Genomic DNA, 16,311 nt, shown 5'->3' on the forward strand with positions numbered 1-16,311 from the left:
GTGTGGTTAAACTCATTTTTAGTGTCCTGTTGTGGTCTAACAGGCGCGCTCCATCCTATTCCCCCCCATACACACACACGCTTCCGTTGCGGTTTGGCCAAATGTGCATTCAACCCTGGATTCTCCAACTGAACTGAGGTGTCAAACTCGCGCTCACAACTTGTACAGTTGGTGTGAGGTGCTGCCAACACTGAAACACACGTCGTCTGATCTGCTGAACCCGACTTGGTGTCAGTTGTTATACGTGTTCTTTCTCAACTTGCGTTTCTGTGGGAATCTGACCAGGGACGTCTTAAAAGATGTACCTCGTATGTAATCCATCCGAGGGAGTAATTGGCCTGTGATCAAGGTGAGAGGCGACAGGAGTTTTCTCGTTAACTCCTCGCGGTGCTTTTTAGAGTGCTGATCGGAGCGGAGATGACAGCTACATAATTGCACCAATGGAGGTGGGAGGTTTTCACATGCTGGGTCCTTGGTCTGGAGCTGCGTTCATCAGCTCGCTTTCACTCGCGCTCTGTCTCGCTCCTCACAAGCAGAGGATTTGACAGATTGACGACATACTGTATATAAATGAACGAACATACGCGTGAATATGCACATCTCAAAGTAAATTTATGTAATATATGATAACTTATTGGCTCCAGGACCCCCAGCGTCCCTTAAAGGAAGGATGGATGTGATAACTCAGCCTCTCAGTAACATGCCTTATTTGCACTGCACTAAAAAATCACCTGGGGACCTCGTATGAGTCAGAATTCACCTCCACAACTGAGTTTCACACAGCCAATTTTCACAGGATAATCAGTAAGTCCTTGTTTGAATTGAATTTACAGGCTAAAATATAAAGGATTATCTCCAGATATGTCCCATACTAGTGCTGCAAAGATGGGGAACTCTGAAGTTTGTATTTTCTGCATGGGAAATCAAGCACGTGCTGCACTTTGAGTTGATGTAGTTTTTAAAAACCCTGCTGCCTGGCAACGAACAACAATAGTTGTCTTTCAACAATTTGTAAATGACTTTGGTTTTTGTAATTTTTGTAGTCTATGAAACAAAGTTAAACACTAACTCTCTCAGGTTGTTGCATGACAAAATGTGAAGTGGGAGCTGTTAGAAAATATCCAGGTACAAAGTCACGAATGCCACTGAATTTTTACTATAAACTCTGTCAAGTCATTACCTCAGCAATGAAAAAAATAAAAATCAATTAAGACATTAAAAAGAAGAGAGAATTTAATTGAGATCCAAATTGGTTAAATCTGTTTGGTGAAAGAAGGTAGACAATCAGCAGTGGAATTATAACTTTACAGACGTGGCATATTCTTACAGGAATCCTTCCAAACAATGGGAGGACCCCAGGTAATGCAGATCCCATGTGAGTTGGTGCTTTAAAAGCTGTCATCTTCTCTCTGTGCAGAGATCTGAGACACAAAGAAGGCGTTGTGTGTTTTTATGCATGTCTGGAACAAACACACACACACACACATGTAGGAACGTTCAAAAAGACACATAACTTGGCTCCTCCTATTTCACTTAGGCCCTGCCACTTAAGACACTCATGCACCGGCCAGACGGCTATTGTGCGATCATCTTATCAAAACATGCGGCGAGGAGCAGAGGAGCAGTCGCTGTGGTGCCACAGTGGCTGGGCCACCTCACACTGAGTCACTTAGAGGAACATCATTAAAATGGCTGACCAAGTTCACAGAACACTTCCATCTGTGTTCTCCCACTGTTTCTCCTCAGCACACATGCTTCAGCCATCAGTGGATATTCATCACTGGGGTCCCCCCCTCTCCAACACACACACAGACATACACACACACACAGACACACACATCCATATGAGATTTAAGAGAGCTTTGAATGGAATCTTTTAGCTCCGACATGACTCTCTCTCTCAATGTCGTGTTTTTCGCTGCTGCCGAGCGACGTGCAGAAGGAACAGAGGAACTCTGTGAGAGCTGCGCAGTGACACAAAGGCTACATTTGAATCACGCTCTGCAGCACGCCGTCGACAGAACACACGCCACAACAAACGGTCCTGTTGTGTGTGTGTGTCGATGTCTATGTGTGTGTGTGTGTGTGTGATGAGTGACCAGACAGAGAAACCAAGCATTGACCCCTTGTGATGGAGCCCTAGGGGCCAGACAAGGCTGCCCAGCTGTGCCCCATTGACCCCCCCCCCCACCATTCTCCATTTTTACACTCTGCACTGCCAAGGCTGTAAAATTTAACCCTTTAATTGGGAGTCTTTTTACCATAAACTTCTCTTGACATGTCCTCGGGGACAAACCCATTGACACACAGAGGCCAACACATAAGATTCCTTAGAAATGCTCCTCAAACGCGGGTTGTTCCCCGCTCCATGGGATCAATATTACACGGTGAGCCACTGAATTAATCTGGCTGCAGACATATGATAGCGGTTATTGTATGTGAAGCAAGTTTGTCTTACAAAACAAGTTGCTCCAAATAGGAGCTATGGGTGTTGTCATTTTTTAATTCACACCCGAAGCTAATAGAGAAATAAATTATTGTACGGGGACACAGAGAAAATTGAACGGTACATTCAAACCTCTTTAGATTACCTGTCAGTCAATCTGCTGCTGCAGCATATACTGGGATTTTATTTGTTTCCACCCCACTTGTTCTAGCGTTTCATAGCCGAATGCAGGCAGGATGTTTCACAACCCCAGCACTGTGCAAACATTCCCAGATGAACTCCACCACCACTAACATCAACACATCATGGACAAAATCTCCATTTGGGTTTAGGTTACTATTAGTCATGCAATTTATGGCCCTGAGTGGGTGAGTGGGTGCCATGTGTGTTGTGTGTGTGTGTGTGTATATATGTGTGTGTGGGTGTGTGTGTGTTAGCAGACAACTGTGTGTGTGTATAGTAGAGTCCGTTCTTACCAGCACTGGTGCCTGCGCCAGTGGTGAGGTCAGCACCCATGAGGCCACCTGAAAGATGAAAGAGAGAGGAGAGGAAAAGAGAGAAAACCATTAGAGGATAGACACCCACGTAACATCCACTATGGCTCCTGTCTCATACCTTGCTGACCTTTCAGAAACTAACTCAATTTAATCACAATACGCTGTGTGTGTGTGTGTGTGTGCGCGTGCGTTTGTGTTTCGGCGCTTCATATGCGCACTGATACCCGAAGTAATGCCGCTTCCCACTCAAACCTTAAGACTCCGAGCAACTGGACACTGCGAGCGGATACATTACACAGGCGTCCAAGAAAAATGACACATTATTATTTTTAATCCATGTGAGGTGGAAGAGTGGGAGGGTCCAGAGCGCGTGCGGTTTGGTGTGGACGCTGCGAGCGCCAAAACTCATATTTAGTTTATGCTGGCACTCCTCGAATCCAGTTGTAATGACAGGGTAAGGGTGTGGGCAGCAGCCTTCAGACCAGAGGGACAGAAAAAGGACCTTGGACAACAATAACAAACCAATAGGCCTGATTTACTTATGTCACCAAGCAATTCAATGCTCATACATAAGGCGAGACATGTGTAGAGCCTCATGTTAAATCAATGAGACTGTGGGCTGGGGTTTAATGTGTTCTTAAATCATCGGCTCTCTTTGAAGAAATCACTGAGCTGGCATTGTGTGAGTATGTGCAGCGGACTCCAGATTCATCCATTGCCTTTAAGTGCCTTCATAAAGAGTCGCTGTCATAAAGTTAATCAAACATTTGATGGGTTTCTATGAACATGGCGGACAGATACACAGGAGGTGGATGGAGTGGATGACAGCGTGTACACGGGTGCATGAGAGCAAGTGTGTAGTGTGTAGTGTAAATGTGTTACCTGCACTGGGGGGTCTGTGTGTAACTCCAGGAGACATGCTGTTTCTCTGTAGGCCATGGTGTGCCAGTGGCAACAGGTTGTGGTTGCCTAGGGAACCACCGGGATGGCTGTAAATGAGATTGTTCTGGTTGTTGACGGGAATGGACACAGGCATGTCGTAGCTTGATGGGGGCACGGCCTGCTGAGAAAGAGAAAAAAAAAAGAAGAGACACGGACACGAGTTTGATTAGACTAACGATACCAACGCTGGAAGTGAGTAAACAGACTAATAGGAGGCCTTCGAGGAAAGGAATGGACACAGAAAAGAGAGAAAGAGAGACGGGACATGTCACAAACACTCCAGGAACGCAAAGGAATTCAGAAATCCTTTGACCAAGTGCAACTCCAGAAGCAGTCGCACACAAAAGTAAAGACAGACAGCCAAGTTCAGAGGGGACCAACGGGGAACTAACAATAGACAGCCATGCATAGTTGAGGAAAACAACTTCTCAGAACAAAGACTAAAAATACAGGACAGTGTGGTCGGTAAGAGGGAGCACCGCACCAAAACTAAAGGGTAAGCACCTAGAAAACTCCTCTCAGAGCTATTTAAATTGCTTCCAAGATGATATATGGACTAGAAACACTTTGTCATTGCAGCTTGATGTAGCATAGGTAGCTAACTTATGAGGATACTAATAACTGTGATGGCAAAAGGTTGACGTGAGGAAATGTGGCATTTATATTCCAGATTTATTACATTTAAGAAATAAGAAGGCTATGGTTTACTGGGAATAAAGCCAGTGGCGTCCCACTGTTTCAAAAGAGCTAAAGATAATTCAGTCTGTCTTCACCTCACGTTAAAAAGCATGAGTAGCTTCACGACTGGAGAACTGAATTCAATGAGAAATGATTTGTTTTTCTGTCACAGTGAGCTAATGCAAAGTGTTTATAGGCGATGGACTCAGATCTGACAGCAGTCTCATCAGCAGAGGTAACTCGCCGGCCCCAGGCGTCTAGTTTGTCATGTTTATTGTGTCACTTGGCAGAAGGACTTAACCTTGGGAGTGCCCTGGAAGTGGTTGATCCTGCATGTTAGCTTTAGGAAGTAGAAAATAGGGTCCTAAATTGCTGCCATGTGTCTCAGAGCCGTGGACGGGGCGAGTGCATCAGCCGGATCATCGGGCCGACGTACGTGGAAGAGGGATGTGGGCCTCAGCGCTATACTTCATCTTCTTTAATTTTCCTTGGCCAAATATTATCTCAACGCACTATGAACGTTACTTTATTTAATTGTGAGTCCTCCGCGCGTTTTCGCTTTTACTGTAATTTTACACAGGGGTGGACTCGCCAAAAACTATGGATGCTCTCTTTTATAACCAGTGAGCGGCTGTCTCTGGTTCCGTTTAATTTTTTTTGAAGCCTTTGAGTAATTTCTTCCATCTCGTAATCCTTGCAGGAGTTTTCATACCCATGACTTCCCTGTGCCACGCGTTTTAAGTGCACGTTTGCGTCGGCACAAACACCCCATTGCTGTGAGCTGTCCTTTAACTGGTGCCATCCTTCCTGTTTCACTCATCTTCCTTCTCTGCCTCTCCCCCGCACAGTCCCCTCAACAGTCCTCTGCAATCCAGAGGCCCAGTGCTTGGCAGCCGCCCTGACCACACACCGAACTGCCACTTGTTGTGTGCAGAGTCCCCCACCCGCACCCGCCCCCGCTGTTCCACCCCCACCATCCACACTAAGCTCTGATCCCAAACCCACCCCAGCTCACCAGGCCCTGCCTCGCTTCTAACCACATCTCCCCCAGCTCCACGTGGCTTAGACACTACTGTTCTTCTCTGAATTATCTACTGGGGAATTATCTCCTTCTTTGTGAGGAAAGAGCTCTAACCATTCCAATATGTTGCTTTCTGAATGAGGGGCAGGCTAAGTTTACATAGAAGGCAGCCTCTATTTTGTGGTTTCTGGCAGATGGCTATAGATTAGATTCTTCTGTAACATTGTACAATATAAATCCAGTAGCTGAAGTGTACTGACATTTCTACATCCACTAACAGAGACGTCTTCAAAATGGTGTTTGCCTGCATCATTCATTTCATAAAGAATGAGCGATCATTTAATTTTCTGTGATGGGTTTGAACGTGTGTAAATGTCTGCTCATGCCTCGTTGCCACGCCGTCTGTCCTTGTTGTCGCGGGTGACTGATTGCTGTGTTTCGTTGCAGGAAAAAGGAAAAGCACATGCAGACCACACCTCCCCGGGGAGCCAGGCAAGGCATTATGGGTAACGGGTTCAAGGTGGGGAACCCAGTGAGGTTAAAATTTGTCTCGAGAGAAAGTCTGCAATTACTTTCGTAAAAAAACGCCTGCTTGTTATGGTCATAGTTATGTCAAATTAGAGGGCTGCTCCTCAGCTGTAATCCGGGGAAATCAAAGAGCTGTAATTTTTTGTTATTGTCAGTGTAATCTCACTCTCGTCTTTAGTGCACTCTCACTTTGAGTATTTAGTCTGGTGGCAAACAATGGTGGTTAGCTGGGTTAGCTCAACAGTTACCGGCCAGTGAGCATTTTGTTAGCCTGCTGAGGAAGCGGCGTGGCATCAACCCAGTACTTACAGGTATCTTATGAGTTTTAATCATGTGATCAAACTCCTCGTTAATCTGTTTGTATTTCTCCTCAGTGCGGGGGGTGAGGGTGAGAGCAGGCTCGAGCTCCGGGCTCTCGCCGCCTTTGTTCTCCTTCTTGCTCAAAGCCTGCCAGGTCCCACAACCACAGAGACGGACGGACAGAAGGACGGAGGGAGACACAGATGAAGTGACGGAGAGATGGGTGGTGGTAGGAAGACGTGACGAGCACAAGGAGGAGACGAGGACGAAGCAACAGAAAGCACAGGAGGGGTGGGGGGGGGGGGTAGAAAGAGAGGAAAGAAAGGTGAGAGGAAGGCTCGGGTTCAATGAGAGGTACTTACACACAGTCTCTGTCTGCTGATCATCAGATCAATGTCCTCGTTTATTTTCCTGTACTTGTCCTCGGACTCGGGGCTATGGCCAACCGAGTCGTCTGCGTCGGGGTCTGGGCTGTCACAGCCGTTTAGGCCCTTCTTTCTCAATGTCTGCAAACAGAGTAGTTATACAACATAGTTGAATGGGTGTTTGGGGTGAAGGGAACATGATCCAGGGGAACAGCTTTGGAGACAAATGGTCATGAACTCTGAGGAGGTCACTGGTAGAATCGATCCTGACAAATCCAATCAGAGTTGGTCAAACCTTGTAGAGGGTACATTGTTTTATTTCAACTGTTTTTCTAGTTTTTAGTTCAATAAAAAATCTTTGCCCTTGTTTTTTGGTGACTCATTTTGGCAGGCTTCATTCTAACCTCCTACAACACAGGGTGACATGAGGATACACTGGCTCCTTTGTGAATAAGGAGACATGCAGCTAAACACTCAAGATGGCACAGGGGGATTTAACTGCGTCCAATAACCAGACATAACAAATGATCAAGCTCTTGACCAAAATGACAAAATCATGGGACCTTGAAACCTCATAATTGCACACGGAAAAGTCTTAAAAAATAAAACACATCATTTTTATAGCCATAGTCATCATTGGATCATTAAATAGAATTGAAATACAGCGGAGGAGCTTTGAGTTCATGTGCTGTTAAATGTGGCAGTTTCTGTTTTGGCCACCTGATGGCCACCTGCCCCCATTAGAGTGGCCAGAAAACAGTACGTGGGCAGAAACATCCCACACGCTCTCTACTTGAGACGGACACAGAGAGCTATACCTCTGTCCTTTTTCTAGATATTGTTGACAACCATAACAACAGGGATAAGTTTCAGAGCACATTAGTCTGTGTGTAATAGCAAACTATGAACTGTGTGTGTGTGTGTGTGTGTGTGTGAGAGTGTGTGAGAGTGTGTTTGCTCGTGCTTGAGCAGGCAGACGTGTGCCCATGCAGGTGCTGTCTTCATTTGCCTCGCAAAGTGAGTGACAAAGGCTGCGCGGCAGAAGAGAAGGAAAAAGTACAGTAGCTGACAGTTAGAAGATCTCATCAAAGCTGCCCCCCCTGCCCCTCCTCCTCCTCCCTCCCTCTCTCTCTCACCCCCCTCTCCCTCTCTCCTGGCTTTAATAAAGGGAGATTAGTCTACAGGAGGAATATCACGGGCCTGCTCGTGTCTGTGCAGTCGTCGCTTCACACCGCGCTCTCCTGCTTTCATCTGAGGCTCCATATCAGACAGACATAATTAAATTTACTTTAGCACACCCTGTATTTGATGCTGATCAAGTGTGCACGGCCCCCTCTCTCTCTCTTTCTGTGTATGTTGTCGTGTGTGTGTCTGTCTACGTGTGGGAGGGGAAAGAGGGGAATGAGTCTGTTTGTGTGTGCCTGTGTGGGTGTGCGAGAGTGGGTGTTAGCGTCAAGAAGAAAAAGACACTGAGCACGGAGAAAGGAGGAAGATAGATGCTACGATAAGTTAATCTCAGTGAACTTCTTCCTCTCATTTGTTTGTCTCCGTCAATACTCACTCACGGCAGCGATACGAGCGTGAGCTACTCCATCACAACCAGCAGCAGAAGTGACAGGGAGTGATCCGCTTGCTTGGAAAACAAATAACAATCCCGTCATCTCTCATGTCGGCACAACAAAGGCCTGTTTAGAGTGTGGTTTTAGTGAACTTAGAGGGCTGCTTTTGTGTGTGTGTGATAACTGTTTGATTCCTGAGGCGTCTCGTGGTGAGGCAGCTACTGTAAGCGTGTCAACATTTTGCTGGCTCTCCTCTTCTTTCTCTGAATCCTCACTTGGCCCCCAGAGTGGAAATCTGGAATTCTGAATTTGAAAGCGTCTCTCACATCCCTGACAGTCTTCAGGAAATCACACCAAACAAATCAACCAAGGCGAAGCAGGAGATCTGACTTCTAACAGACCTACAGTGAATCAGGCTCTCTCTCTCCATCTGAGGTGGATGAGTCAAAAGAACAAAGGGGTTGCAGAGGTTTAGCACGCTGTCTTTTTTGGCAAAGGCGTGAGATGTGAAATTCTGGTATTTCTTTTGTGTTAGAGTTTCGTTCTGGTCTTGGCGATGCATCATGTCGAACTGACAAGGGCTGAACCGCTGGCCTTTCCTTTGCTCACATGAGGATGCATGCAAGAAACTGAATAAAAAATGTCCTTGGGACTCTTGAAAGGCGCTATATTAATGCAAGCTTTTATTGTTATTATTATTATTATTATAAAAACAACTTCTTGTCCTACTTGCAAAGATTTCCACCACCTACCACCCCCCGCACAGAGTGCAAGAGAGATTCACTTCCATTCTGGGAAGAACAGCAGTGGGGCATCGCTGGGAGAGGAGAACGAGGGGGTAGGATAAAGGTGACACCCAAAAGGGGAAACTGAGCTGGTGGTCTTGCAGGGGGTTGAGCAATGATTGCGTTGGGTGTTGATGGCCTCGCGGGGAGCCTGTGCCTGAGTGTTATATGACTTGGAAGCATGTGGCCCGAGGCTTAGCTTTCCAGCAGGGCTCAGCACATTTAGGGTGCGGTACAAGGGCGCAATGCCACTCATCCCAGTTATGCCCACCTGTTAAAAGTCATCACACCTGTTGCCAAAAGCTGACACCCGACCCAACAACCAATCAGAGCTGCTGGTGTCTTCACATAGCCATAGAAGGGCCTTTCGCTCTCGCACTCTCCGCCTCACCACTCCTCATCATCCTACTCATCCTATAGGTTTTCCCCTTTGCTAATAGCCCAGTGCTTCATCTGTGCCCTGAAGTATTTTATTACCCCGCTGCTTAAAGTCATCAACCGCTGCTCCAAATCGGGCTTTCCATGACATCATCACTATATAAGACGCATCAAAGACTAATGATCATTGGGGGGAAAAAGAGCCGCTAACCCAGTGCTCAAAGACACAGGTATGAAGAGCTGCTATGGAAATAGTCTTTGGGGAATATGCTAATATGAGACTTAAACAAAAACACTGTGGTGCTGTTTGCTTATTTAAAAATATGCAGAAAATATTCACCCATCATTATCATTCTTATATTAAACCTATTCAAATTTTCAAGTAAGAAGGATTTTCAGCCTGATGAGAAATAAGAAATTACTTTAAATCTACAGCGATTGTATTGACCCTGTTTACAAAAGTACATGTTATTTCCATTAATTCATTAATAATATGTTATTTATTTGTCAACCAATGTAGTTACAAATAAAAAAGAAACTGTGGACAGAATGAAATGGGAAAGCCAGTTAAAGGTAGAGAAAAAAGGGGAGTGAGGCCCAAAAAAACCATCAACTACAAATTACTACAATGTGCTACAGCCAGCTACATAAATACAGGCATGCTAGAGTGAGCATAGTAAATATGAACGCAAAAAAATGATAAAACAAATGACAGGAAAAAACTGCTAAAAAGATGTGTACGCTCGCTTGGCTCAGTGTCTTTCTCTGTGGCCCCTTTGGAGGCTTGCTCCTAATTAAACTCCTTCTTCATGATGCTCCCTCATGACTTGACTTGTCACAGGGCCTGTATGAAGCAGGCACAGCATAGACGTGGCGTCCTACATACTTAGACACCCGTCTCAGTACTCCACCCTCAGCTATAGGCTGGCCTGCACTCGGCTACAGAACGCGCCGATGAAGGCACAGTAAGGCAACCTGGGCTAGACTGAAATAATCACCGGCTATCTCAACGGTAGCAATGGCTGTTGTTAAGAGTTAAGATTTGTGATCCCTTATTTTCTACTTGCAGAAAAAACTACAAAATGTTGACTTATTTCTTTGGGTGTGGGTGATGATTTCATGTAGCTCTTGAGAGAAAACTGTGGAGGGTATTTGGGTGTGAGTTCTGGGTGGCCCCAGGGGGTCTGCTAGGGACAGCTGACGCCTGCACAGAACTCCTGCCATACCAGGATCCGTCTGCTCGGCATTCTGCCACCCTGCTCACCCTCACTATCCCTCTATCTGTCTTTCTGCCTCCATCTTTGTGTCTCAGTCTGGTGCTCAGTCTGTCTCACTACCTTTCTGCAATACTAACACATCTCGACAAAAGCTGAGTCAAAACACTGTTTGCTTGATGGGTACTTCTCTATTTCTGATAGGGTCGGGCTGGTTGATGGGTTTTGTGTGGAAAGAGCTGACCATTCCCCTCTGCAGTTATCTTGGCAGTGGCTGAAGGGTATGACACATTCAATATTGTGTTTATGGCCATTGGCGACAGCACGACCAGTGAATGTTTCTCAGTGTCTTCTGCCCAATGGCTGACAGCACCAGAGCTAAAAACCCTCAACAAAAACAAGCAGTTTATAATAGAGCTTTTATATTTCTGCCAACACTGTGTGGTCTTCAGAATACACACCATTGTAAGCAAAAGCAAAACTTATAAAGGATTTTGTTTAGGACTAAGTCAGAAAGGGTTTTACCCAATAAATGCAGCAGTTTACGGTTGCATTGGGTTTCAGCAGCTGACGGAAAACAAGTCACTGACAGACAATTTAAAAGCATTAATACATGTACCGCTTATGGTTGATCATGTTTGCTGTGCTGCTGAAATATATAAAACACGGTACTGGAATGAACAGCTTTTGTCTCGCAGGCTCTCAGCCTGTTTTTTGTCACACAGTTCAAAATGGCAAAGAAACAGACAGATTCACTTTGACTGTCAGAGATACTCCTTGGAGACATGTGAAATGTACAGACCCTGCCTTTATATTGTATGAGCGTTTGCTAGGTGTGACCACAGAGTGCACCAGCAGTACCCACGAGAACCTTTTCTGTAGCTGGTTTAACACCTCAAAGTCGATCACAGTGGAATTTAAAATGGCACCTGAATAATCTTAAAGAAAATGTCATCTTAAGCAATGGGCTATGATGGTTAAATTTATATTTTTTTTATTCACACAATGCGGAAAAAGTTTAGAGAACATTTTATCAGAATGATATTCACACTAACTCACAAACCTAAAAGATAGATCATAGTCATTTTGTGTGGAAAAGGTGAAAAAAGTTTTGAAAACCACAGGACGACTGGGAGCGCTCTCACTTTTTAACAATTGACTAACTCAATATCATCAGAGCAGATTGGTAGGGAGCAGTGTGGCTTGGTGTCAGTAGGGGTGAGGCAGTGGGGGGAAATACTGTCCCTTCCCATCACAAATAACAAAATGGAAGTGGTCGTGAAGTGAACCTGCTGGAGCCCCCCAGCACCACTGCACAGTAAGCGCACTGCTGGCCTTGCTGGCAGCACGCAGGGATATAATAGTATGTTTGAGATATGCTCTCATTCTCCTTGTTTTTGTCTTTTTCTGTCTGTCTGGCTCTGTCTTACTTGCTCTCGTTTTTTGTCTCTCCCCCACTCTCCCTCTTTCTCTGTCCCTCTTTCTTTCTTTCTGCTTTTCAGAGTAGAGGGAACATCAGAGGGATCAGGCTGGCTTCGTTTATTAGAAGCAGATGGCAGACCAAAGGCAAGAAGGCCACAGTTTCATGAAGCGTGGTTTGAACATGCCAGGGCCATGTCGAGGGGCATGCCCATGGATGATGGCTGCATGGTGTGTGTGTGAGTGACTGAGCATTTGGGAGGAAATGGTTGATTTTGTAGGTTACCAATCTAAAGAGTGGAACCCCCAAATCACAGTCTGTCCCTCCCTGCCTGTTTCAGTCAGCGTCTGTGCATCCCTATGCACTAGTTGGGGCAACATTTGTAAGAAAAAAAATCAATGACTTTTCAGTGATTTGGTGGCTTTGAAGCCCCTTACTCCTGCGGTGCCCTGCTGCTCTATAATCTCGAATCAAACGCTGGCGCCTGGCGTCCATCATCCCCGGGCAAAGTGGTTGTGTAGCTCATAGCGCTGGTTATCTGTGTAATTACTAGCTGTTTAGGGAATTACTAGATAGCCTGAACATTTTGAAAGGAAGTGAGAAGTAGAGCAAAAATGGTGAAAAGTGTTAAAGCAAGTGAGAGGGAAAGAAAGCTGCACAACACGGTTCCTCCAAACTGTAGCATTTTGGCGGCGCATGTGCTAAAATCGCCATTAAGAAGAGCCCGCTCGCAGACAGACAGCCAGTGCACAGCACAATACCAGATGGTGCAGCGTTTCCCATATGGAAGAGACCCACACTAAGCACATGTCAGAATCCAACACTGTTTGCTACAGCAGCATCCCAGCCCTGGGAACAAAGTGGTCATTCAGACTAGTCACTACACTGTATAATTACCCAGATAGACATTATTAGACACAATGCCAGCTCAGTCAAACTGGATAAAGAGGGCACTTATGTCTGCACCCTCAACCTAGCCTTCTTTCATCCCGTCTACGCTCCAGTTGCATAATGCGTCTCCAAGAAAATAAGAGATATAGGGAGATTGTTTACGTGCTTTCCTGACTGATGTAAAGAATCACTTTGCCAAGAGCAATCGTTTGAGGAAAACACAAATTTTCAAATATCTTCATATTTTCTTTACTTGATTCATACTCTGTAACGACATATGAGCATTTTATGTCATGTAACACAAGTCAATTTATGACTTGTGTCAACCGACTTCAGATATCTTAGGGCGGCAATGGGTTAAACTTCAATTCAGGCCACCTTCTAGTCCTTCTTTGTCCGTCCACCAATCGTCACTTATCGTCTTTTGTCTCTCCGTCTCTTATCGCGTGGTGCCACAGCAGGAAAAGGGAGCCTGAGGGAGGCCTTGAGTAACAATGACCAGCCGGTTGACCTCTATACTGTGACCTTGAGTTTCCACACCCTGCCCAAGCGGCAATCATGGCAGGGTAGGGAGGAGGGGGGGGCGCGAGGCGAGGCCAGGGGGGAAGCTCTAGGCAGGGCAGGGAATGCCATCTATAAAAATAGATCTTCATTATTCTGGATTTTCCACAAATAGTTTCAAAGAACAAGGCATCATTTCATCTTAATGGCTGGCGTGAATTGTTTTGGGCTGTGTAGTGGAAAAGCATTGGCTTTTGGCAGCGTGGCCTCAGAAGTGGCCCGCCTTGTTTCACCACTCCGCACCATCGGGACCACATATTGGCACATTTCAAACGGTCTATTTTTAAAAAGTCCTTTTGTTGTTGTGCGAGTACCTCAGACTTCCGCTTAAGTATACTGACCTTGAAAAAAACCCCACCTCTGACAAAAATCCAAGTGCTACTTAGTTTCTTGTCTGAGGTTCTGCTTTTCTGAGTAGAGCAGGGCGTTTGATGTGGAATAAAATGCAGAGCCTGTAGATCATATACATTATCTGTCATCTTGTTTTTTGGCCTATTTAAAAAAAAAAAGAGTAGAAGAGGCGTATAAAATATGAACTCAGTTAACTTGCTCTCTTTACGTCTGGGGCTCTCACCGCAGACAGATGTTTTCTAGTGTGGCATCCTCAAAGTGGCACACTAGGAAATGGTCAATGCAAACAATTAACAGCTATATGAGGAGACTTGGTTGTGTTAGAACAACAACTCTCTGGATTTCCCCTATATCATAATGGTACCAGATGATTAAAATAAAGTACATCAATGATATAACTTTCCAGAAATATATTTCCTGTAATAAAAAAAGAAAAAAACCACACAGGAAGCCGCTGCTTGGCATATTCTGTGTGTGTTTGTGTGTGTGTGTGTGTGTGTGTGTGTGTGTGTTTGTGTGTGTGCGTGTCGGGGGGGTACAGCAACAAGTGAATTAATATCTTCTTTATCCAAAGAATCAAATGTTTATAAGCACAACAAGGTCACTGAGTGTTGGTCTTATGCATGTGGTCGCCGAGGGCAACTCGTCATGGTGGATCTTCAGAGAGAGAGAGAGAGAGAGAGAGAGGCTGAATGAATACCCTGACAATTCGCTTACTCACGCCTCTGTTTAAAAAACAACCCCCACCCACCATGTTTCAGATACAAGGAAGGGGGGGAGAGAAAGAACGAGAGAGAGAGAGAGAGAGAGAGAGAGAGAGAGAGAGAGAGAGAGATATTCCAGGCCTATTCTTCTACCCTCTCCCGGCGAGGACCGCGGCTAGGAAACTATTTTTAGCTTCACCACAGACTATTTTTAGATCACTACGACTTTTTGAAGCATTTATTAGGAAAAAAAAGGGCACATCAAATAGAAGAGCTTGATGGTGGTGGTTGTTTTTGGGGGTGGTGCTTTATTTTGACCATCTAACACTCTGGTTTTATGTGGTGAGTTTTAGTACACGTTGCCAATCACACTGAAGTGTGAGAAAAATATAGTGCCTGACAGTAAATATAGTTGGAGGAAAACATGGGCAACTGTTTCTCTTGGTTTTTCTCTCTGCTTTTTGTCCCTTCAACTTTTTCCTCTGTGCATCGCAGGAGACATGTTTTATCTAAAGCTTAAAGTCCACGTGGAAGAGGACAAAGCAGTGTGGGGACAGGAAACGGAGGAGGACAAAGGCAGACTTGGTAGAGCTCATGATACAAAGTTTCACAGACAGCCCCAGAATAGACCCTGTGACATGTGTTATACACTGCGTAGTTTTGTAGATTAAACTGCAAACTGATCAAATTATCATTGTTATAATAACCCATAATGATTATGTGACAAAACTAATTTCCTTAAAATCCCATGATGGTTAACTGTAGGGATGGTATTGGTCAGGTGAGAGTGCCAGAAGTTAGCAGACATTGTGCTTGGACTTTAAATCTTTTTCCTGATGCTCTCCGATTCCTCTAATGTCATTTGGCAAACTACACAAAAGCTGTCATGTGTCCTTTTTACGCAAAGTGGCTTCCTACCAGCCACTGTACCATAAAGGCTTGACTGATGGAGTGCGGTCGAGATGGTCTGGCAGGTTCTCTCATCTCTGTGGAGAACTTCCGAAGCCCTCATAGAGGGACGGTTGGGTTCTTGGTCACCTCCCAACCTAAGGCCCTGGTTACATAGTTTGGACAGAAGGCCAACTCCAGTGGTCCTAGTGGTTCCAGACTTCTTGCATTTCACAATTACTGAGACCACTGGGTTCCTGGGAACACTCAGAGATTTAGAAAGGGATTTGTACGCTCACCCTGATCATCAGAGAGGTCAACTGAGAGTTCCTTGGACCTCATGGTTTTGGTGTTACTTGTGGGCCCTTATGTACCGATATGCATGTCCTGTTAATTCAGTTTGCCACAGATTGACTCCAATAAACTTTAGACACGTCTTCAAGATAATTAAAGCAAGAACGGTTTACCTGACCCTAATTTGAAGTGCGCAAACAGTGTAAGTGTAGTCTGATGGGCAAAAGGGGCATTTTCACCCATTCATTTGTAAAACTACATTATGTGCTTAAGGGACAGGGACTGAACACTTTCTGAAAAAACTGTGTAGCTCTAACATTTGAGCTTTATTGTAACTGAGTGCAACTCTGGGAAATATTTCCAGAACCAACTCTGCCCTTGTTGTTGAGAGTGTAAACATCAACAAGGGTGTGTGTGTGGAAGTTATTGACAGTGGAGCAGTTTCCCTCGCCCACTCTTAATTAACACAAACTCAACCCCACATACTGT

General features: G+C 45.2%; 1 protein-coding gene and 1 long non-coding RNA gene across 6 annotated transcripts in view; one reads left to right on the forward strand and one right to left on the reverse strand.

Moving 5' to 3' along the window:
• mef2cb (myocyte enhancer factor 2cb) overlaps positions 1-16,311 on the reverse strand; it is a 64,799-nt gene that overhangs the window by 8,519 nt on the left and 39,969 nt on the right. For 3 of the 5 annotated variants that reach the window (XM_053420871.1, XM_053420870.1, XM_053420873.1), the window contains 3 exons: positions 6,775-6,918; positions 3,826-4,006; positions 2,923-2,970 (listed from right to left, as the gene is read on the reverse strand). In XM_053420871.1, the coding sequence (XP_053276846.1) occupies positions 2,923-2,970; positions 3,826-4,006; positions 6,775-6,918 (373 nt within the window). Of the gene's footprint in view, positions 1-2,922; positions 2,971-3,825; positions 4,007-6,421; positions 6,560-6,774; positions 6,919-16,311 lie in introns of all 5 variants that reach the window. The other 2 variants (XM_053420874.1, XM_053420872.1) reach the window with 2 other exon arrangements.
• LOC128438337 (uncharacterized) lies at positions 185-6,690 on the forward strand. Its single transcript, XR_008338318.1, has 3 exons — positions 185-349; positions 6,032-6,104; positions 6,487-6,690. It is a non-coding gene; the product is annotated as an uncharacterized LOC128438337 (long non-coding RNA).

The sequence above is a fragment of the Pleuronectes platessa genome, chromosome 4, assembly GCF_947347685.1.
Source record: "Pleuronectes platessa chromosome 4, fPlePla1.1, whole genome shotgun sequence".
NCBI lineage: Eukaryota > Metazoa > Chordata > Actinopteri > Pleuronectiformes > Pleuronectidae > Pleuronectes > Pleuronectes platessa.